The 24689-nt window shown below is 38.3% G+C and overlaps 1 protein-coding gene across 4 annotated transcripts in view; it reads right to left on the bottom strand.

Annotated features, from left to right (window-relative positions):
• Positions 1 to 24689, bottom strand: part of OXR1 (oxidation resistance 1) — a 374848-nt gene that overhangs the window by 282183 nt on the left and 67976 nt on the right. For all 4 annotated transcript variants that reach the window (XM_045861020.1, XM_045861019.1, XM_045861022.1 and 1 more), the window contains one exon: positions 17731 to 17901. In XM_045861020.1, the coding sequence (XP_045716976.1) occupies positions 17731 to 17753 (23 nt within the window). In that variant the 5' untranslated portion in view covers positions 17754 to 17901. The remainder of the gene's footprint in view (positions 1 to 17730; positions 17902 to 24689) is intronic.

The following is a 24689-nucleotide window of genomic DNA, read 5'->3' as shown; positions in this document are numbered from 1 at the left end:
GGTAAGTCGTTGAACCTGAAGGCAGCTTAGTTTCCTCACGAATGAAGTGGTAATCACCCAACTTCCGGGACAGGTATAAAATTGGTGGGGATTATACTACAGAGTTCAGCATGGAAAGTGCTCCTACAGTCTTCCTAATCCCATACACAACCAAAACACAAACAGAACCCATCTCGCTGTGGTTCACAGACCTGGGGAGGAGAATCTGGAGTAGACAAGAGAACAGCAATTGCTGGGACCCCGTGGCAGGGTTGGGCTGTGGCAGAAAGTGCTGTAATCAGAATCAGGGCTCACATGGAGGAGGAGGCTGAGGTCTGAGCATGTGCTTTAATGCCATTCAGGAGGCCTGATCCGGGGTCAGACTGGCCGGCAACTCGGGGTCAACATTATAGTTACACATAAAGGGATTCAAGAACGGGAAGGAAACAGTATTAGGATTTCTGTTTGGAGAATCTGTAATCAACTAAAGAAATGAACAATGAGAAAATAAGACATTATGGTATTTTATACCTTTAAATTAGAATGCTGTGCTTTTTTTTAGATTTGGGGATCTGGGTTAGTAAACAAGGAGAAAATGCAGCTCTAAATTCTTGTAAAGACTCACAAATTAACAAAGCTGTGAGGGACTTACAATTTTATTTTGAACTTGTTATTTTATCATGAAGAAACAAAGTGGAAATGGGATTTGACCAGGAAGGAACACAGGGCTAATTATTTCACAGGCAGGACTTAGAGATGGGCGTACTGACTTTTGGTGAATTAAAAGTCTGATTTCTATATACATTTATTCTCCAATTATTGATAATACAGGAAAGCTTCATATACAACCCATCCAAACAAAGGGAAAATCGTCCAAGGAAAGCTCATTATTTAGAAAGCTATGTTTAAATTATTGTTTATTAAGAATCTAACATTTAAACATATTTATATTATTGTTTATTAATTTAGTTCAGCTAAGAGATTAAAATTAGTACTCTATATACCACCTGGAATTGTATATACAGAGGTATATCTGGACTATCAAAATATTGAATTGTAAGGGACATCAGGTACATTTTTGAATTATAAGCTTTCCTCGAACAGAGAGTCACTGTAAAAACAATATAGAATGGTCTATGAGAGGGAATATTTCTTCATAAATATATTGACCCTGATGATTTGATAGAAACTTCAGATGAGTATATTATGAGGGGGATGTGATTGGCAGGCCCGAGGTGAAGAGCAGACATGCCCTGTCTGTTCAGATCCCACCCCTGAGAAAGGACGGGGAGCTGGAGAGGAGGCGGGGCAGCCATCAGGGAATTGCTCCCCCTGTGTCTTCCACTCTGCCCTGCCTACCGCACTGAGAGTTTGCCCTCAGCCTCTCTTTTATGTGCAGCTGACTGCACATAAAACTTCCTTTCCATTGCCTCAAGCAGACTCACATCTTTCCAATCTAAAGAGCTCCCTCCTTGATCCTGCTTCCACCCCCTGATGAGCCTTTCTCCTACTCACCCTTATCTCCATTTATTAAAGGGAAACCTGTATGACTCCATTTCTATCCCTCCCCCTCACTTGGAAGCTGAGTGCATTATGATTCTTACCCCATCTTTCCAGAGAAATTGTTCCCCTGTGTCACTGGTAACCAGGACCCTGATTTCCACACTTAATAGCTTATATTTAGTTCTGATTCTTTTTGAACTCTTTGTTTTTTAGCAATCCACTCTTTATAGAAACACTCTTTTTTTCTTTGAAATTCTTCATTGGGTTTCTCCTCAACAAATTTGAAGCAAAATTCTTCAATTATGGATCCTGTATAAAAGCTGAATTGATGTGTAATTATCATAGCAGCGACTGTTGCTACTCTGTTTCATTAAAAAAAATTCACTCTTTAAAAATCTCTCATTAATCTTTTTCTCTCTATACAGAAATCATATCTAGTCCTTCAATCATTTAACAAAAAACTACCATAAAATCCTATATATGATAAGAGTCTGCATCAAGGACATATAAGGAACTTTCATGATTCAATAATGAAAAGTCAAATAATTCGAATAAATGCGGCAAAAGATCTCAGTAGCATTTCTCCAAAGCAGTGCCAAAAAGCATATAAAAAGATGTTTAAGTTCAACATCATAAACCATTAGGAAAGTACCAATCAAAGCCACAGTGAGATACTACTCATAGCCACTAAGATGTGTATATTCAGAAGACAGAGAATAACAAGTGCTGACAAGGGTACAGAGCAACAACGGGGACACTCATACATGGCCAGTGCGAACATAAAATAATGTCGCCCCCTTGCAAAATAGGCTGGCAGTTCCTCAAGAAATTGAATTCAGTGTTACTATATGACTAGCAAGTCCAGTCCTAATTATATACCCAAGATAAATAAAAATAATGTCCTCACAATAACTTGTACATGAGTGTTCACAGCAGCATTATTTATACTAGTAAAATGTGGAACAACCTAAGTGTCTATCAGCTGATGAATGGGTAAATAAAATGTGTATCTATTTATACATTAAAATATAGTCTATATTTGAACAGAGTAATTCTATCCAATGGACTATTTGGGGGATGATTTGGAATTATTTGGATTATTCTAGATTTGGAATAATGAAAAGAAAAGGTGGTAAAAGACAAATATCGTATGATCTCACCTATAAGTGAAACCTAATCAACAAAACAAACAAGCAAGGAAAATAGAACCAGAGACATTGAAATTAAGAACAAGCTGACAGTAACCAGGGGGGAGGTGGGAGGGAATAATGGGGGGAAAAGGGGGAAAGGGTTTTCAGGGACATCTATAAAGGACACACGGACAAAACCAAAGGGGGGTAGGATCGAGGGTGGGAAGTGGGGATGGCTAGTGTTGGGGGGAGTAGTAGGGGGAAAATGGAGACAACTGTACTTGAACAACAATAAACAAGTTAAAAGAAAAGAAGTACTGATACATGCTACAACATGAATGAACTCTGTGAAAACATTATGCTAAATGGAAAAAGAAACAGACACAAAAGACCATATATTATGTGGTGTCTTTTACATAAAATGTCTTAAATAGGAAAACTCATAGAGACAGAAAAATAAGTTAGTGGTTGCCTCCTGCTGAGGGGGGAGTCAGGTAAGGGAGGGAGTGGGGAGTGACTGCTAATGGGTAAGGAGGTTTTATTTTGGGGGGACGATGAAAGTGTTCCATTAATCATGGTGATGGCTGAACAACTTTGAATATTCTAAAGGTTACAAATGTATATTTTAAGTAAGGGAATTATATTTTAAGTAAGTGAATTATATGACACATGAATTTTATTTCAATAAAGTTATTACATAGTTTTTTAAATGCCACAAAAAAAACCGGAATGATCTCACGTATAACTGGAACCTAATCAACAAAACAAACAAATAACCAAAAAAGAAAGAGACATGGAAATAAAGAATAAACTGACAGTGACCAGAGGGGGAGAGGAATGGAGGAATGGGGGAAAGAATAGGAAGGCGCAAGTCAAGGACCATGGACAAAGGACCCATGGACAAGTACAATGGAGTGGGGATTGTCTTTGGGACTGCGGGGGTTGGACAGGGCAGGGGAGAGCCATGGGGAGGGGTGATTGGGACACCATAAGTGAACAATAAAAAAAAACAGAATGAGCATGAATGACCTTCAACAGCACATATTCCTCCTGAATGTCCTGCATGTTTTAAATCTTAAGGAATCAGAATTATTGTTTTTAACTTGTATACCAAAAAAAAAAATTGGTCCAAAGTTTACATCATTTGGATACCACAGCTAACAGAAAAAGAAGCATGATCTTATATGCTGACAATGTTCCCCTCCTGTCCAAAAAAAAGAAGGTTAAAAAATAGCTGAAACTGTTAAATATTATCAGAGAGCTCCTGCATGTCAATTATACCCAAGTCATTATCTTTGGCAATCACACTATAAATCTAGACCTCAGAGAGACAATTTTATACCATCTGTTCTCGAACTTATGCATACATCAAATCACTAGAGGAGCTCAATAAAATACAGATTGCTGCATCCCACCCTCAGAATTTCTGGTCCTGCTGGGCTGAGGCAGAGCCTCTAACTTCCCTGGTGATGTTGATTCTGCTCACTCAGGGACCAACCACACTTTTAAAAACCATTGATTGTTTCATGCTAACCTGTTTAGTTTTCTCGCGGTCTTACTTACAATTACTTTATCCTGATTGGATCAAACACAGTTTATACACAAAAATCAAAGGTGTTATACAAACCAAAGATAGACAAGAACTTCTATAGAAGCAGAAGTTCATGACTGAGACAAAGCTATTGCATAAGACAGTGGGGTGCTGAATGGCCCAATTCTTCAGCTTGAAATATATGGCAACTTAAACAGGGTAGCAGGTGCAGAATCAAAGGTCTCGAAGAAAGTCAGGCACCCATGAATCAGATTAATGCCAAAAAAGTAGAAAGGAGATCAATAAAGTTTTGCTCCTGAGGGCAACCAGATGACAGTCACGAGGGCACCACTGTATCTTAATTGGCCTTCAATCCCTGAACCACATTCTCAGCTCTGTGAGTCCCAGTGGTACAGCTGTCCCGGAGTCCCCCTGACCCTTTCTTGTGCCATTTCTGCAGTACGATGTGCTTTACTGTGTGGCTTATATGGCTCTCTTCATTATTTCAGAGTTATTCCTACAATAACCTGTCTCAAACACAGTAGCTTAGGCAGCTTGCCTTGAAAGTCCAATGAACCGATTTCAAGAAAAGATCTTAATTGCGACAGGTTGATAGGCTAACTCTCACAAGATGATATTTGATACAGATATAAGCTTATCATGGAGTTCCAGCTCACATGAGACAAGCACATAATGAAACTGGCAGAAACAAAACAGGGCAAAATGAAACACAAATGAAATCTTATTGTATGTATTGTGTAATATGTACATATTATACATACAACCAGAAAAAAATAACAAGATAACAGCCCCATGCAGCACTAGGTCACCGATACCTGATATTCTGTGCACAGTTATTACCAGGGTTCCCTTCTGTTTCAACAGAAACAAAGACAAAGTAACACATGTTCAGGGTTGAGCAGAAGGGACTGGATATCATGTAAGTGAGTACAGGTTAAAGGAATCAACATGTTTAGTTTGAGAAACTTTAATGAAAGGGAGAGGAAGGGAGGAAGATAGCTTTTCTCTAATAATTTTAGTGCAGTCCCAAATTAGCATCAACTACAAGGCAGAAAAACAATTCCACAGTCTAAATTTGGGAAACCCAGGTTATCCTATCTTCCTCATATATACAATATCACTAGTAAAGATTAGCATGTAGAACACTGCCTGCGTTTTGTTATGTGCCCCAAAACATTTGTTGAATGAACTGACCAATTAAAGAATTTTTAAAGTACTGAAATTAAATAATTTACTGTTTGAATGATTGTTTCCCCAAATAATTTGACTACAGTATCAGTGTTCTCTATAAGACATTAGGGATAATGTTACATTATACGGAACACACAGGGTGCTGGGTAAAATTATAAAGTAGTGAATAGAGCGGTAGACTCAGATCCAGTGTAGGTAAAAACTTGTAATAATTAGAAGAGCCCAAAATTATAATGGGTTGCCCATGAGGGAAAAGTTTTGAGGAAAGGATACATTACCATTTGTTAGGGTTTTTGTTGATGAGATTCATGGTTTGGGTAATTAGCTGAACTAGATCAGTAGTTCCCAGACTCTTGGATTTACAGAACCATAAATTTGAAAATTAGAACTGGAAGCCTACTTTTGGGATATCTATTTCTGCTTTTATCAATTAGGGACAGACATAATATCACATACTATCACCTTCATTTCATAAAAAGAAGGCCATTTTAATACTAAATAATTATGCTGGGCATCATTTCAGACTAAAAAGATTAGCAAAATTGGACAAATATTATATTTATTTTTCTCATTTTGGAACAAGATGCTGTATCACTGACTGGCCCTTGTCTGTGAACCCCTACTTTATGATCATATGACTTCACAGCTTTTTCCCAGAAAATGTCCTACGATTTTAGGGAAATGATCTGTCAATGTCGGCCAATAATTTATGAGGAGGAGAAAGGGCTAACAGACCGTTAGAAAGGGCAGAAGATGACAGAATGCAGATCTGAGGAAATTTCTCCAAAGTGTAGAGGTTAAAAATCCAGAGCACAGAATGGGAGCAGAGTGATTTTGTTTTCTTAAATATCAGGAAAGTTCTCGTCTTAGCTCAAGTGAGCCACAGCTCAAATGAAGAGCTGGAAATATATCCACTGGACTCATGTGCCTAGTGACAAATGTCTGCATGCATTAGACATAGAATAACCTTACAGCAGCCGAATCCATCACCTCCTATTCCAATGCTCAAAGCTTTTTTTAAACCATCACCTTCCCACCTTTGATAATACTCTCCATTACAACACCTGGCAGGGGATCAGACTGTACTCTGGTGAACATTCAGCCATTCGCGAGTGCACAGTGTACCTGCTGAGTACCAGGTGCCCACGATGTGCAGGATGACCTCACCCCTGTCCTAGCAGTCGGCTGTCCAAATCCATCCCACCTGGGAAATGCAGTTTCTTACATGTCATCCTGCAGGTCCTCATAACAGCTAAAGCTGACATTTGTAACTTCAATCTATCACACTTATAACTTGCCAAATGTAGTATTTTTATATATCTGTTTTATTCTCCAAATGCTTAAAATCTGAACTGGGAACAAATCTGGAGGGATACCAAGCAAATTCTCACTTCAAGAAAATTACTCTCTTATTCAGTTCATGAGAACCCAGCAGTAATAAATATAATGAATGTTTTCACCAGGCAACTGAATTAATAGATGCTTTTTAAGTCTTTTCTTATCATCATCTTTATAGTCATCCCAAATATCTAGCTAGTTTTCCATAAAAAAAAACACTGAAATGAATATTTTGAATTGAAAAACATCATCAAAATTTCAATGAGCCTCATTCTATGCAGATTCTGAAGGCAATTTTGTGGTACTCTAAAAACCTCAGGGAAAATGTCTAAATGAAAATGGCACCCAGCGACATCAATTAGTTTGAATTTCAATTTTTTTCTGTCATATTCCTGAAAGCACTTTGTATCAGAAATCTAAAACTCAAGAGTAGTTAACCTAACCTAATGTGTGTGTCAAATGTTGGAGTAAAACCAATTTTCAGTTACAGCAGGAGCCCGTGAAGCTCGTGAGCTAAAAGCCGAGGAAAACCATCTGGAACAGCATTATCCTCTACATGAAATTTAGCAGCCAGAAAAGATGGTGGACGTCTCAGAACCTCACCAATCCACCACGCGTCGCCAACTGAAAGAGGGAGGCCGGGGCACTTGGTTCCTTAGAAAGTCATCTAATGTTGGAGATCATTCTGTCTCTGCTGCTGTTTACTGGCTGTTCTCAATGCTTAGCACCAAAATGCTAAAATCATGCACCGTTTTAGCTAATCAGACGTAGGTCAAAGAAAAAATGTCCACTTGAGTTCAGCGGGAATCTATAATTAATAGTTTCAACCCCCCAAATATGATTATGTGATCACTGTAAATGTGAACGTCAGAGCATTCAGCTTTCCAAATTCTCCAGAATCAAAACACATTCAAAGGCTCGAAGCCTTGTTATCATGATACAGAGATATTTATTTCTTATTACTTGGGAGTAGTGTTACCCAGTTACATAGCATTGAGCAATGAACTGATTTTGTCCATAATAAAAAATAAGTTTGCTGAAATACCAGTAGGGAATATTAACACTATCTGATAAATAAAATATAATCATTAAAAAGAGAAGAAAAATACATAAGTGTTAAATATGACTTAAAATGAATAGCTGGGAAGAAGTAAATGTAATCCTGGAGCGATACTTCCTGGATCAATGGTAAACATGCATTCAGGAAGACAGATGGACTAGCCAGGCCTCCTTATATAGGCCCTGGCTTGCATAAGTCCAGTGAGAAAGAATCCAATAGGTTGAATGTTATATGCTTGTAAAACCATTTGGTCCCATTCCAGACAGTAAAGTAATTTCCAAGCTTTCTCAATACACTGAATCTACAAGTCCATAATGGCAAATGAAGGTGGCAGATATCCACAAGTGATTTTTTTCTATGATCTGGATCATATACTATCAACAATTAACACTTTGGAATAAAGTAGTTTAAAATAATTCCCAGCATGCCTGAAGTTCCAGCCTTTTTGATTTCATGGTCTAATTAAATTAAAGCACACACACACACAACACATGTGAGGAGGAATGGGACCAACATTGAGTTTCTGACTTCTATTTTGTCAGGTAGAAATATAAAAAAGAAAAATAACCTAACTTCCATCTATGACCAGTACCCTAAAAGAAACCATATTTGACCATCAAAAGTGTAGAATGGTCATAATCTTCAAATGGAAGTGAATTTTTTTTCTAAGAAAGAACATCTAGTAATTTTATGCCAATATTCTCTCCAAAATACACATTAGTATTTGGGTAGATGGTTTATTGCATTTGGTTCCTCACTAAAACCACACATACATTAAATAACCAGTATAGACTAGACATTTCTTTGCTGAATGCACCTTTGTGTTTATATGTTGAAAATAATCTTAAAATTTATGGGGTAGGAGAAAAAGATTTAAAAATAAATGTAAAACTTAAGCTAAACAATTGATAACCTATTCTTAATTTCCATAATTTATAAAATCAATCATTAAGGACTGTAAAAGATAGAGTGCTTTTATGGATGAAATCTCTTTTATATTATGTACTTAATTATTCATATGTATCAGATTTGTGGAATCTTTTTAAATGAATGATAATGAGACACAAGCTATATTTGTGAAAAAGGTTTTAACCTCTTTTTTCTTTCATTATTACATCTTATCAATCATATCTGCTGAGTATTTATATTAATAATATAATATAAATTGTTTTCATAAAATTTGAACATCATAGAGAAATTAGATCAAGACTCTCACTGAATTTTGCTATATTTATACTTATTTATTCATTTTCCCCTTTGATGATGTGGCCATTCAGATCTTTTGCCCATTTTTTTCAATTTTGTTAACTCCAAAGATTTTTTAAAATTATAGTAAAAAACCCCATAACAATACTGTCCATCTTAACTATTTTTAAGAGTACAACAGCAGTGTTAACTGTATGCACATCGTTCTGCAACAGTTCCCTAGAACTTTCTAACCTTGCCAAAGTGAGACTCCATTTCCCCATCCAACACTTTCCGTTTCCCCGGGTTTGCCTACTTTGGATACCTCTCATAACTGGAGTCATGCAGTGTTTGTCTTTTTGTGACTGGATTATTTCACTTAGCATAACTAAATTTATACTAAATTTATATTTAATGTAAACATTCATCTGTAACCTAATAAGTGAGGAGAAAGTTTTCAATCACATTTAAAATATAATCCAGTCTTTCTCAGGACCTGCACGGCCCGCTGCTACCTCTCCAAGCTCAGTTCCAGGGACCCTCCCCTCTGCTGGCTCTCTCCACCCAACTGGCTTCCTTCCTGGGTCTTCAGACGCACAGGTACCTTTCAGCCTCAGGGCCTCGGTCCTTCCCATTTTTCTGCCTGCAACGTTTCCTACGAGTGGTAAGGCTCATTTTCCTCTCTGATTAAATATCACCTTGTCCAACAGGCTTGTCCTGGCCAAGTCCTCACCCTATCACTCTTTTCACTCTGCTCCATTATTCTTCATATCACTGTCTAATAGTATTTAAAAAACAGAAACTTCTGTTTCATTCATCATTCTATCCACAACCTCAAAAATTGCACATTGTACACACTCAAACATTTTGTTGAATGAAGAGATGGGTGAATATAAACCTAAGAAAATATCTTCTAATTTACATTAAAATGTAGTGCCAGTCTACATACAATTAAACTATACTAATTCATCTCTTTGTGCAAGAATTATGGTTAAATTCCTATAAGACTCACAATAACAAACCAATTCTTTAAAAAGGGACATACAATCAGATATAAATGAATGCACCTAACTCGCTTAGCGAGTATCCAGATGGGTTAAAAAGTGCTTTTTGTTTTCTCAAACAAAATAACTTTAAAATCAAGGTGAACTCGTCCTGGCTGGCATAGCTCAGTGGATTGAGTGCGGGCTGAGAACCAAAGCATTGCAGATTCCATTCCCAGTCAGGGTACATGCCTGGGTTGCAGGCCACGGCCCCCAGCAACCACACACTGATGTTTCTCTCTCTCTCTTTCTCCCTCCCTTCCCTCTCTAAAAATAAATAAATAAGATTTAAGAAATCTTCCTCAAATCCTTTAAATAAGTAAATAAATAAATAAAATCAAGGTGAACTCTTTTCACAATCTTAAAAACAAGTTAAAAAAAAAAAACAAAGTCCAATGAACAAACACAAAAATACAACTGGGGATATATACCAAAACAGTACACCATTGAAATTTTAGACACCAGTGGCAAAAAATGTTTATGATTTCACAATTTTGATCATGCTGAAAATAACAAACCTTAGCCTACATAACTATTTGAAAAACTGAAATGATTCCATAGACCATTCACTGGTATTTATCTTAATTGCTCAAGTCCAAAAAGGGCCGGTGCATAGTTACTGTTGCCTGAAGTTTGGGATGGACAGCCCAATTTTATGTTAAAGCTTCTACAGTCTAAAGAAATATTGCTGTGATAATTCACTGTAGCTCTTTCACAAGAGAGTAAGTTATGATTTCTCTGAGAATGATGAAAAGACATATTTCAAAACATTTATAGTCCTGGATGCTTTTCAAAAGGAAGCTGATACATGGGAATCCCTCAAGTCACTTGTTTATATTTTTCCCAATACTAGCTGTGAGTTGGCGATCATCAATCAACTGTTTCAATCAACTGTTTCTAAAGGCTTCTGACCAATGGTGAAGCTGGGATGAAGGGCTGGTCAAGGTCATGGGTGTAGGCTTCTGCTATGAAAGAGAGTGAAACTAATTGTTCCCTCTGGGAACAGAACTTGTGACCTCAGATTCATTAACTTCACAAGAAAGCAAACTCTTCTAAGCAGATCAAAACTCACCAAACAGTTTTCTTCAAAATGTGATTCATGTCTAGTTGGCACAAGTACTTAAGAACAAAAGTAAAATATTCATTTTAATCATTATTTCATTATTTAAGGAGAAACAATTTGAGGTAGAGATATGGAGAAAAATAAATATCTGAGATGTTTCTTACAAAGGTTTTATTTTTAAAAAGCTATTTATAAAGGCATATAGCTCAAAGCCAAAAATGGTCCAGGGATTCTAAAAACATAATGCGGTTACTTAAAGTGTCCAGCCCAAATCAAAATAGCATTAATGATGTTAATAATGACGTGATTTCTATTGTAAAAGGCATACTATGAATAGAAACACATATTGGAACTTTTCAGAATTCAGTAACTTGACTTGCATCCAAATCACCACACTGTAACTTAAAGTGTTATATAATTTTAGGGACAGATTTTTATTTCTCTTGAGCTTTCATTTCGGCTGTATTATTCTTCTGTCTGCCTCTCCTAGCTTATTTGCCCCTTGTTTGTTCTCTAAATCAAGTTACTCATCATCTGTGCTCTGGATCCATGACTTTCTAGCTGAACAGCCACACTGTTTTAGGCTCTCAACCCCACCCTTCCCAGCACCTAAAATATATTAATCATTCATTCAACATGGACTTATCATGCATACTGAGAAATACAGAACCTTGACAAGTCAGCTTTCCTACCATTTGGAAAGTCTTATTTTTATTTCAGTTAGAAACATGTGATTTATATTTACATCTAGACTTTTCCTTTTTTTCCTCTTCTCTAATAAAAGGCTGTTGACAATTCTGACATGCACCTTTCACTGTGAAACTCAGGGTAAAACTTCCCCTTGCAATGTCTACTTTATTCACATTTTTCCTCTCTATGGGTTCTGATCCCTCCAAAAATAGAGATAATTCAGGACTCTACTTCCCCTGCCATTGCAAATACTGTCCCTGACAGTCTGCCTTTTAACAGTGTAAATAGGGCAAGTCATTTGCAGAATAGTGGCTAAGGTAACTTTTGAACAGAAATCCTTATTTTACTTCCTCCTTAGAATAAATAGGCTGCTTCTGTCCCTCTAGTTTTTTTTATTTTTTCAACTAAATCCAGGTGCCAAAGAATGATAAGGAATGATTCACTTCTTCATTTATTCACTAAAGAAGAACTTATATAAAAATATTATGAATAATATGAATAATCTAACAAAGCAAAGTATCTATACTTCTAAATTTGCATCTCTCTCAACTCGAGGATTCTAACACACTTTTACTTTTGGATGAAGAATATAATTCAAATTAGTTTTCATCTCATGGTAGAGCATTATTAAGCTTGCCAACATTCATAACAGCATTTTACACTATAAGCATGCTCAGTAAAGGCCATTTACCACTTCTAAATTTAGTCTATACAACCATAATTTACAACACAATTCATACTTTGTTTTATTCACAATCTATGGGCATGCTTGATGGAATAGTTTGTGGATATATGATAAAATTTTATCAGTCAACTCTAAGTACACATTTCTCTGACAATTATCAGCATGTTTTCAATATTTATGAGGGGCAAAATCTGGTGAAAGGGCTGGCATACACGATGGGTCCTTTCTGAAATAAAAAGAGAGATGAGGTGACGAGACACCTACTCAGAAATACAAGTTTTCTGCACAGCCCGGATGTCTGCAACCCAGGGAGCCACAACAAGCAGGGCCTCCTCACCAGGGGCCCTGCATGGCACAGCACCTCGTGACCCGGACGGCTGAAGTGAATAACGCTACTGCTATACAATGTCACCCAGCATTTACATGTGATGATGTCAGTCAACAGCCATCAAATACAGCGACGGCCATAGAAACTGTTCAGTGGACCCAGAAGATGTCAAAGTATCAGACATGGTTTGAGTCCATTTTTGCAAAACTGCGTGAACATATGTAGAAAGAAGCATTAGCATTTACAACAGGGTCATCTTTGAATCGTACAATTTAGGTTATATTTTATTTCTCCTTTATAATTTTCTGTAATGTTTGACCCTTTATAATTAGCATATTTATTTTTATAACCAAATACAAGATATGTATTTGCATTTCAGGAAAATAAGCCATTTTATTCCAAAGCTGGAAAAACAAATACCTTTTTTGTCCCTTAAAACACCCCAAACCTACCTTTTGAGATTCTTTGTCACATTAAGTCAGTTATTTGATTACTTAGTTTTCTGGCTAAAACACCAGCTCCTACGCGAGCAGCTGTTACTTTTCACGAACACTGCACCAGGCTCTCAGCACAGGGCAGGGCACAGGAGAGATGCTCAGTAGATTACTGCTTGTTCTTTGGCTTCTTGATCTCATCCAGAGTCTTCTTTCTCCCATACCTGGCTCTAGATGAGTTACCTCCACCTCTGTCAGCTGCCATGCAGTCTTTAAGATACTGTGGGACAAAAGCTGAAGTGTTTGCAGGCATCACAGTGGAAACCAACTGGGGGTCAAAAAGATGCACTTGGCAAAATTGGTTGAGCCACTCTAAATACTGGTTAACATGAATAGAACAACACTGAACTAACAGGAGCTGAGGGTGCAGAAGGGTCTGGGAGAACAGAAAGTACGTGATTCGGCTGAGGGTCTCTGTGGGATGGGCGACTGAGGACCATTCCGTGGAATTGTAGCAAAGCCCTGATATCCTTCTGTTGTGCTTTCCTCTCATGATGAAGCCTGACTGACACTTTCTAGTTGGTAAAATAACGGTGGAACAAAGATTTCTATTTTGTAGTGTGTGTAGCTCACTTTGCATAAATTTCAAATTTCAACTAAGTTTCTGATAGTAACAACCTCCTTAACTGCCCTAAAAACTTTGCGGGCTCCTCCCCTGCCCCCACACCCACCCTCAATACTGTCCCAATGCCAGACCGAGCTCCTAGGTGCATACACTCACTTCCTTCTGGGAGAAGCCCCAGGGCTTCCACATGGGAGGCCGTTAAGGGAAACCTTCTAGCTGGAAACGGAATACTGGGGCACTGGCCTCACAGCAAGGATATGGTATTGACGAGCACTCTTCTTGTTTTGCACAGGGAGGTCAGTGGTTAGGAGCACCACCTGGCTGCCTGCGTTCCTTTCCTAGCTCAGCTATTTTGTGGCTGTGTCACATTGGGCAACTCCCTCAGCTTGCAGTGCTTCACTTTCCCATTTGTGAGATAATGCAAATAATGCAAATAATCACACCTCATTCCTGATGAGGTTGTTGTGAGGAGGATGTGGGTAAATATCAGCTTGTGTCTAAAAAGGTGCCTGGTATGTAGTAAATGCCAAGTACGTGTTCACTTGATAATATTAGCTTAGCTTGCATGTTGTAAATATATGTTTTCAATGTTATATATGCTATATATAAGGTATGAACGTGTTTTTTAAGATATATATAAGATACATATCTTAAAAGTACTTTTACAAGGAGAGACTGAGGATGACTGTTGGGGAAGGAAGCACTTAAAGTCCTTTCAAGCGCCCCTGGCATCACGCCGTTTCCCTCTCGGCGCTGTGGGCACAGGGCCCTTTTCCAAGTCTCTGTGCCTCTTCGTGTCTCCGGTAAATTATCTCTGCTGCCAGCAACTTTTCTGTCCCTCACACCACAGCCTCGACCTGTCGCCTGTTCATGGGTGTCTGCAACTGATTCCCTACATCCCTTTGTCTCCATCTCGACCAGCATCAGCTCAGTCACCGTCTCCCTCTGGCGAGTATTTACTCAACAGGAAGATTCGTGAAACATCTGTGGTTTGGCACCGACTCTTGTAAGCCATTCCCACCACCCTCCGTACCTGACTGACACCGCAGTTCCTAGAAACTTGGAAGTCTCAGAGATTGGTTTTCTTTTTGAGACTTCCATCAAAGGGCCAAATTACTTTATATTTCTTCTGCAGGTCATACACTTAACTATCAGGACAAGAACTTTTTTATTTTACTCTGTACAAAGATAACTTTCTTCTGCTGGATATTTAAAAGCTGGTGTGTTCCCTGGTAACTGTCGATATAAATGTATCTTAGCCTATGCTTTCTAAATTCCTAGGTTGATCTGGAAATCACAGTCAGGCACCAGTCCCTTCCTAAGAGCTCAGCATTGAATTTTAAAATCAACATGTACATATGGTCAGATATGCACCACGTCACGGTGGGCAGACCGAACTGGCCACAGACTGAAGTAGGTTTGGACTATAAACGCAGGGCTAATGTGAATGAGGACGCCAAGCCAAGAAGAGTCTGGCGGAAGTGAAACTCAAGAGAATAAGAGAAAAACATGGACAGTGTTCCTCTAACTCCAGGCTGCGAAGAAGCTGCCCTAAGAAGCAGGCAGGGATGTTAGGCACCTGCATCCTTACTGACAGATGTATCTCACCAGGTGCATTCTGTCCCAACGCCTCTGGACATGGAAAGCAGATAACTTTCCTTGCTGTGATGATGCAACGTCAGCCAAACTTCTTGGATTCCCAACAGTTAACAGACGACACTGGTCAGGCCAAGTCAAGTGTCCTGAGCATGTTTAAGTAGCGTATCTTACTTTAAATTCATAATCTGTCAACCCAGCTTCTTTTCCCATGTCAGTATTTTCATAGCTGAGTTTCTGGATTTCAGAACAGAGAGCCAGACTCTGAGCTGTAATAATTTCACTAAATTAATGTAGCTCTGTGAACAATCCCCACAGAGAATTGATGAGTTACCATTCACTTCTATTCACAAGTGTATAGTATGATGTTTTCCTAAATATAGACTTCAGATGTCAGGAAATATAGAAAAATTACAAAAGTTAATGTGAAAAAAAGGTTAATGGTTTTTCAACTGTGTATAAGTGAAATAAATCAGCCATTTGTTTTGCATATCTTAGGTCTCCTTCCTAGGGTCTTTGCTGGCATGTGGGGAACACAAGTGCTAAGAGGGGAGATAAAGATGCCAGCTCTCTCACAGCTGTGTAACAGTGGACAACTGTGACAGTGGGAAATCGTAACCCACCCCACCATCCTTTTGACATTGTTTCTGCAAGTGCTGACTCTGGCGAATATGTAGCTTGTAGATGAACAGCATGCTTGCATAAGAATCCTAGGAATTAACTTCAAAAGATACAGACTCTGACCTTCAGGCATCCAGCTCTGAGAGATTTGCTGACCTTCAGCTGTGGAGCCCGGATGACGTGGAGGCAGGATGACTAACCAGGATGATGCACACCGGACCAGCACTTGCCTCATTGGAATGGGCTGTATTTGTCTGCACGGAGAGAACTTTTTAACGCCGTTCTTTTGATCTTTTTGTTGAGTTCCCCTCTCCTTCCTTACAAAAACCTCTGCCTCTACTGAGAGGTGGAGATGGGCTTTGTGACATGAGTCCCCCATCCTCCAGGTGGCCAGCACCTGAAAACAAACCACTTTCCTTTCCATCACCACCTGCCTCTTAAGTATTGGTTTTCGTTGTGACAGGCAGCTGGACCTGTGTTCGGCTCCAGTTGCATGACAGTGTGGCATTGATAAAACAAATAAAAAGCTCCCCATATAGAAATCTAACGTGGAACATTAGTTTAGCCAGAATTCAGGGTACTGTTGAGTGAAAATATCTAAGAATTTTTCTTTAAAGTTTGAGCCTTTGACAAGAATTATAACAAACTTCATGTATGTGCATTCTGTAAGATATTCCTACCATTTTAAATTTTATTTTAGAATAAAAACACTAATTTACCATTGAATTACCTGCCTTGCATTTTTTGTTACAGATTTACAATGCACAAATTTAAAGAACATCTACTAAATTGCAGATGCTGTGATGGGCAAATGGGCTGGAGTCACAACATACAATTTCTCTCTTCGTGGAGCTCGCTGTGTTAGGGATGACCCTCAATCAAACCATGATATCACATCAGGGACGCTATTACGTGAGGTATACATGCACCAAGGACAGGCTCCAGGGACAGCCTGTGAACCAAGCCAACCACACCCTACGGTGAGATATGACAATCATATCTATGTTTTCATCTCTCTCTCCCACTCCCGCTCCTTCTTGTTCTGGTTCACATATTCAATAGGGTGAATTTACATTTCACATATTCAGATCTTTATATATTAAAAAAACCCAAAGTTCAACAAAATGTTTCAAATTCATCCCTGCTAGCATTACTCTTCATTGCCATAATAAGTTATTTTTGCTAGAAAATTGTCTTTATACTTTTTAAAATTATAAACAGCTTTAACATATAAACTGTAAGTAAATGATTACTCAGAATGCCAGTTCTTTCAAGATATAAATCTATAAGGAAATTTCCTCTTCAATGTTTGAGCTCTATCCAGTTCAGAAATAGGAATTCTGAGGAAAAGTGCTGTTGAGACAGTGCCTATCCCACCCCCAGAGCCACGGTCCAGCTTGCTAGCCCTGAGTAGACAGGAACATTGCAAGGCTATTTTATTCCTACTCCTCTTTCCCACAGGGTGTGCTGAAAAGAAAGGCTTTGGATGTCACTGGAAAGCAGTGGGAGGCTTGAACCATTCCAGAGTCCCCAGATACCAGAGTGCTGAAAGTGTCAACCTTTTAATGCTAAGTTGCTTTCCTCAGCCGAACAAGGGACGACAATCTCCATTAACTGGATTTTTTAAGTTCGCCCAGTACAACTTATAAACTATTGTGTCATGATATACAAGTGTTTGCATTTAAGGTTAGAAAGCGAGCCACTTACCATGATAAATTAGATACAGACATTGCAGCAATGGAGGGAGCAGACTCGTGGAGCAGGCTTCTCTTGAGTCCAGAATGGAAGAGTAGGTCAAGTAGACAAGACAACTGGGGACTTTAGCTTGGCTGCTGGAAGGATGCGCAAACCACTTAGTCAGTCACAGTTCGAGAAGACCTGTAAAGAAGAGGAAGAGAGGAATACCTTTAGTGCCTGGTCCATGTGACTTTTCACAGATTTATATCATCCAGTCAATAGTTTCTCGTGTCATAAGACACATCAAAAAGAATATTATTTTTTCCTTAAAGTACAAGATAAGTCACAAGCCGAAGATAAAATGAAACCAAGCTCATGATGAGCTTATGGTTTTACCTTGAAAATCAATTGAAAGGTCATTAAAATGTTTATTCCCTCAAGTCGACAATTCCTTGTTCATTCAAGGAAAGCATACGTTTTAGAGGCACCCCATCTTGATTACCCACAGCAGACACTAAAAAAGGAGTTCTTGGCACAAACTGTCATCATGCCCAAAGTTTAACAGAAACTCATTCACTGTAACTGAGTAAAAATTTATACTGAGTAACATGAGGGAGGTAAGCCATGTGTATTTATAAATACAACAAACATTGCCCACATTTTTTTTGAGTACCTACTGTGTACAGGTCCTATGATCCTGAACCAAAATTTTCTGAGGGTGTGATTAGTTCCCTGCTAGTATGTTAGGCACTTTAATTAGTTTGGTGCATTAATCCTGTCCTGCTCAGTTGAGCATTTGTTGAGCATATACTATGCACATGTATACTATCCTAGGTATAGCTCATGGGTAAAGATGAACGAATGACACATGACTGAGACACTGTCCCTGCCCTCAGAGAGTGCTTTATGTAAAAAGGACAACTGTAAAACAATGTGGTAAAATGTTCAAATAAAGGTTTACACAGAGTACACGGAAGCACAGAAGAGAGGCTTCCAGCCCAGCCTTAGGGGTTTGGGAAGGATCGCTAAAGAAAATATGCCCCAAACTACTACCTTTCAATTTGGCTGCAAGTTTCAAAAGAAAAAAAAATCTAAAATCAAAACGAATTACAAAAAAACAGTCTATTTCTCTCTCATATAAATAAAATTTGAGCCTTCAGTCTGTGGCGGATATGGAGGCTCCTTTCTTGGTATCTCTTGTGGTTCCCCTTCATGTCCCAGTGGCCGCTGAGCTCCAGCAAGTGTCTCCTGTGTTCCACTCAGCAGAAAGAAGAGAGAAAGCAGGATGCTTCCCAGAATGTACACACGACTCTTCCACTTGCATGTCATTGGCCAGAGTCACTTAGCCATTCTTATTCTAAGGGAGACTGGGAAATGCAGCCATTATTCTGGGCAGCCAGAGGGTCAACTACAAACAAAGGTGCTTAACAGAAAGGAAGGGGGTGAAAGTGGGTGTTGGGAGAAAACTAGCCTTGTCTGCCATCATGTTGGAGAGTTGGTATTTACCCCCTCTACTGGAATTCACTTAAATTCACCTTTACCCCCAATACTTTATGATTCTGTACCTACTGCAAAGTGGAAAACATGGGGTAAAGGGGAGGTAGAATGACTCTGTTGGTAATTTTACATATTTGTGTATAAATTTAAATATTAAACGTCTTCAGTTTTCCTAAATCATTCATAGGTCAACAAATTATGTTTTGTGCCCTACTATTTACCAGGCTCTAACTATGTACTAAGGACACAAAGATTAATAAAATAATAGTCTTTGCATATAAAGGATTCACTAACATAAATACCATAAGAAAAAAAAAGACATAAACTATGCTCTAAAAATCATTCTATATGTACCACGCACATGAGTAGCTATCAGGGAACAGAGAAAAATCCTTAGTTCCAGTGGATTCTCATTTCAGTAGACCCTGAATGATAATGGAGTAAGCAGCTATAAGGTCCATATTTTAAATTGTGTCCTTATATTCCAAAAGGGGCTTTCAAATCCATCTTGACCTTGGTTAACTTAAGGCATCTGGATTTACATGTGGAACTCAAAATTCTGCTCCCCAAACCGGTAATTTCACACTCTCAAAATCTGTATTACCCTATTCTTATCAAGGATTCAGTTAGCAAAAAAAGGAAAAAAAGTATGTAATATTGTCTGATGCAATTCTTCTAGATATTCTTAATCCTATTTTTAGAGACGGTATAGCTGGATGTCATTATTTTAATACCTAACAAAATTACTTTTACTGAATTATACTTTGGGGTTTTGCCAAGAGTTTGCATTGGGGAACATCACTGAAGAAAATAATAAACAAGCAAAAGCCGGGAATGTGAAGGCAGCTATTTAGTGGAATATTTGCCAACACAAAAATGCTGTTTTTATGAGCACTCAAAGGAAAAGTGTGTCAGGTTTCAACACCAGCAAAACTATTATCCTAAATTTCTGATTTGCCTTAACCCTGGGGGTGTGGGGGCATTATTGCAATTTATGCTTCTTTCCTTGTATTAACTTACGGGTAAACTCTGAAGCAAACGTGTACCATTTCTTTAAGAACTCTTCAAGGCCTTTGAGGTTTGCTTTTTTATACTAACCTCCCCCCTTTCCCTCCAATTTTAATTTTTAATCTTTGTTTTGTAAACACATGCATAAAGACAATTTCACACACATATACATTATATTTATGTAAATACATAACAAACCCTCAACATGCTCATTTTAGAGTTAAGAAGAGTACAATTAAACAGCATAATGCCAGATTTGTTCGCTTCTATGGAATGTAGATACAACATGCACAGAAGTTTGAAGCCAGGATCTCGGCTCAAACCATTGTTTTTGTAGGTCAAAATGGTCAAATATTGTCAATGTACCAGTCTTTGTTATACCTTAATAACTTAAGAGTCCCTACGACAGCCTGTCATTCCCTTCAGTCTAACTAAACTTTACAAAGGCTTCCTCCTGACCCTGATCCCCGACCTGCCTTTCCTTTGAGTACTTACTTTAGAAAACTGGCAATTGTAAGTTCCTTCTTTGCCCCTTTGAGATATAAATCTTCGTCCATTCTCTTGCCAGTTTTACAAGCCAGGAATGTCTTGCTCAAGGACCTGGGAGCCATAAGGCCCTGTTGCCAAGGCTCTGTGGGAGGGTGGCTGCTAACATCCCTAAGGGACAATTAGCAAACACAGGTGGCCCACTCACGCCCACCAACCCCCCTAACTCCCCTCAGCACTGTTCTACAAGCTCACCCCAGCTGCTGAAAACCCCTCCTGCCTTTTGTCTCAGCAGAGTTGACTTCAGTGGTCTCCTCTATTAGGCGCGATAGTCTTGAATTAAGTTTCCCGTGCTTGTCGAACTCTGTAACTTTTCTTTGAGAAGGTATCCTTTTCCCCTAAAGTTCAGGAAAATTTCTGAAGATGCTGGCAGTACTGTTAAAAAGTGTGATGTTTTCCCAATGTCTTTTGCCTGCAGTAACTACCAACTTGGATTTTGAAAGCTATGAATTTGTAAAATTAAATAAATATTAGCGAACTGAACTTTTCCAGTTTTAAACCTAGATGTCAATAAGAATAAAATGTTTGAACACAAAAAAATCATAGTGATTATTCATAACAATTTCAATAATCACTCTGGCCTTCATTTTGGTATTCTATAATCTCTTTACTTTATCTGCATCTTGTCATTCACTATCTGATTAATTTGTTCAAGGATATACAGCCATGATGCAATCAGTAAAGTTTACTGAGTTGAATAACACAACAAAAGAAAAAAAAAACTATTGTGTTTACATTTTTCTGACGTGATATTTTCTAAAGGCCACGGTAGTGGGTGTGTTATTCTTTTAGTGACATTTAAATGACTCATGGCTTCTCAATGCAACCTTTCCAGAGAAAAGAACTTTAGGATCTTCAAGCAAGTTTATAATTCACAGTCTTTATACAAATCCAGTATCAGTCACACTTAAGTATATATGCTTTCATAGTGTTCAGCTAAAACTCTAACATTCCTGAGAGCCACCATCTGCCCCTTTGTCACAAGGGAGTGAAGGGCGTGTCTTTGTGTTAGGGGAAGCTGTCCAGAACACGTGGAGGGTGAGGGACAAGTACAGGCACACTGATCACTTTAGGTCACTCTTCCAGCACGATGTTGAGGAAAATAGTACGTAGATGTAATAGAAGACCCTTCATTCGACATGTTTACTAAAATATGAACAGCTCTGAAACATAACAACAGATTGTTGAGATAGTACTTTACCCAAATAATCACTGTAATCATTTTACTCATGAATAAGATTCTGGGCTTCAAATTCAACCAAAGGAATACTATTATCTTAGTATGTTCATTTAATTGTAATTACTTTGTCATTTAGTTACATAACCTAAAAGAACTTCTGTAAAGTGTTTTTTGAATCAATAAACATATTTTAAAAATAAAAGGAAATTTAAATTTTTTTAATTTAAAAAAAACACCTGATTTTATTTAAGCCAAAGAAGAATTTTCATTACCTATCTCCACGAATACACAGATGATTTTATATTGTTAATATGTTAAAATTCCATGAATATCAGTTTGAATACCTGCCAGATAATAAATATGTTTTTATATATTCCACACATAAGACAGTGAACGTATGAAAATTACTTAGAAGAAGAAGGAAAATGATTGAAGGTTTTGAATATAAGCACTATTGAGTGTGCATAATAAGTGGATCCCTTTGCTTTTCCTAGAGAAACTAGATCTTGGAACCCAAGGGATACTAAACATCATGGGATCATTTCAAACCGTGTGAGACTAAGGGTCCGCCTGGTTCGGCTGACGTGATGCAGTGCACTGGAGAGGAGGTGCACATGCCTTCCAGTTCCCTCAGGGCCTGGGTGTGCCTGTGTGTGCTGGTTTCAGGGGTACAGCTCAGTGGCTGGACAATCGTATACTTTACATAGTGTTCCCCTAGATTATTTCCAGTACCCCAAGTGGAACCATGCATAGTTATCACAGTATTATTGACTACATTTCCCACATTTTACTTACTTCCCTGTGGATATTTTTTAACCAAGAATCTGTGCTCCTTAGACCCTTCACCTCTGTCACCGAGTCCCGCTACACCCCTCCCCCCGGGCAACCGCTAGTCTGCTCTCTGTGTCTGTAAGTCTGTTTCAGATTTGTTTGTTCACTTATTTTTGTTCGTTTGCTTCCACGTGTATGTGAAATTACAGAGTATTTGTCTTTCTCTGACTGACTCTTTTCACTGAGCACAATACCCTCTAGATCCAGCTATGGCACAGGGGTGTCAACCTCATTTTCACCCGAGGCCACATCAGCCTCGCGGTGGCCTTCAAAGGGCTGAATGTAATTTTAGGACTGTAAAAATGTAACTGCTCCTTAACTAGGGGCAAGGAGCTGCCACTGGGTAGAAACAAGGTGCAGGACCAGATTCGGCCCGCGGGCCCTGTGTTTGCCACCTCCATCTATGCTATCACAAACGGTAAGATTTCATTCTTGTCATGGCCGAATAATAAATGAATAATTAAATCATTAGGTAAGAAAAGAACATTTTGACACTAGAGATTCAAAATAAATGTTAGCAAAAATTAGAATATTTTGAATTTTTCAGAGCAGCTTCCTATTTATTATCACATCAAACTAAAGGCCTCTTTCATACCTATGGTTCCCCTACAAACTAATATCAATATCCCCCATCCCTGACCCCTACCCTGGTAGAAGTGCTTCCTTACAATGCTCATTCCTGAGCCTTGACTCTCCTACAACGTTCTGATTCTCCTATGTGACCTGGTGTTTCCTTTCCCCTCTAATTGCACATTTCCAAATTCTTCCAAGAACACCCCAAGGCCCACAGATTCTGTGAACTCTGGCCTCATAGTCCCAGGTTTCTCTGATCTCCCCTCTTTCTCCTCTATCCTACACCCACTTTAGCAATTAAAGTATACTGAGCATTAAAATGTGTACATAATCTTTCATGTATGCTATTTTTACTTACTTCAATAAACTAAGTTTGCAAAGGTCAGAAAATGTCTTTTATGCTCAAACTCCAGAGCAACTAGGTAAGTACCAAGTACTGTCTAGGTATTAATAAACTAAAGGACAAAATGCAGTATCTTAATAGCAATATAACTTCAATGGCTAAAAATAACAGTTTGAGCATTACCTTTTTTCTTATTATATTCTCATACTTGTATTTTGAGTTTTGGGACCTCCAGAACCAATCAGTTGTGGGGAAATATATTATTTCTCTTGTGAAACCTCTGGCTAAATATAGAGATAAATCTTTAAATAAGCAGGGATTTGTCTATTCTCTTTATCTCATACATATTTCTCTGGATATAAGATTTTAAAAGACTGGGTTCTGCCTTGAATTTTATCATTTATATTATGGCTATTGACTTTTAAAATGAGAAATGTATGCATGCAAAGCAAAATCAAAAGGCTATGCAATGAAGGATAACTATCTCTGCCTTTTCTGTCCTCTCTCCCCAGTCACCCGGTCAGTTCACCTTCGCTGAGGCAGCTACTATTATTACCAGTATTATTATCCTTAAAAAGATATTGTATGGCTTCTATGCAATATCTATCTATCTATCTATCTATCTATCTGTCATCTATCTATCTATCTACCTATCATCTATCTGTCACAAATATGATAGTGTATTATACACACTTCCTCCTGCAACCTGGCTTTCACACGCATACGTAACCATATATCCGTATACAATATTTCCCTATCAGTCCACACACAGAGATGCTGTGTCACCTTTCAGGGGTTGTAAAGCATTTTATTGAATGGATTTACCCCCAATTTATTTGTCCATTTCATACCACAGGATATTTAGTTTGCATCCAGTATTTGCAATTACATACAATTCTGCAGTGCATATCTTTGTATATATGATACAATGTACATGCATATTTGTGGATAAATATCTGGAAGTAAAATTTCTGGGTCAAATGTATGCATGTTTTTAATTCTGAAAGATAA

Source organism: Phyllostomus hastatus, unplaced genomic scaffold, assembly GCF_019186645.2.
Source record: "Phyllostomus hastatus isolate PE091 unplaced genomic scaffold, TTU_PhHast_1.1 phas_scaffold_21, whole genome shotgun sequence".
Classification (NCBI taxonomy): domain Eukaryota; kingdom Metazoa; phylum Chordata; class Mammalia; order Chiroptera; family Phyllostomidae; genus Phyllostomus; species Phyllostomus hastatus.
This window is presented reverse-complemented; position numbering and strand designations above follow the sequence as displayed.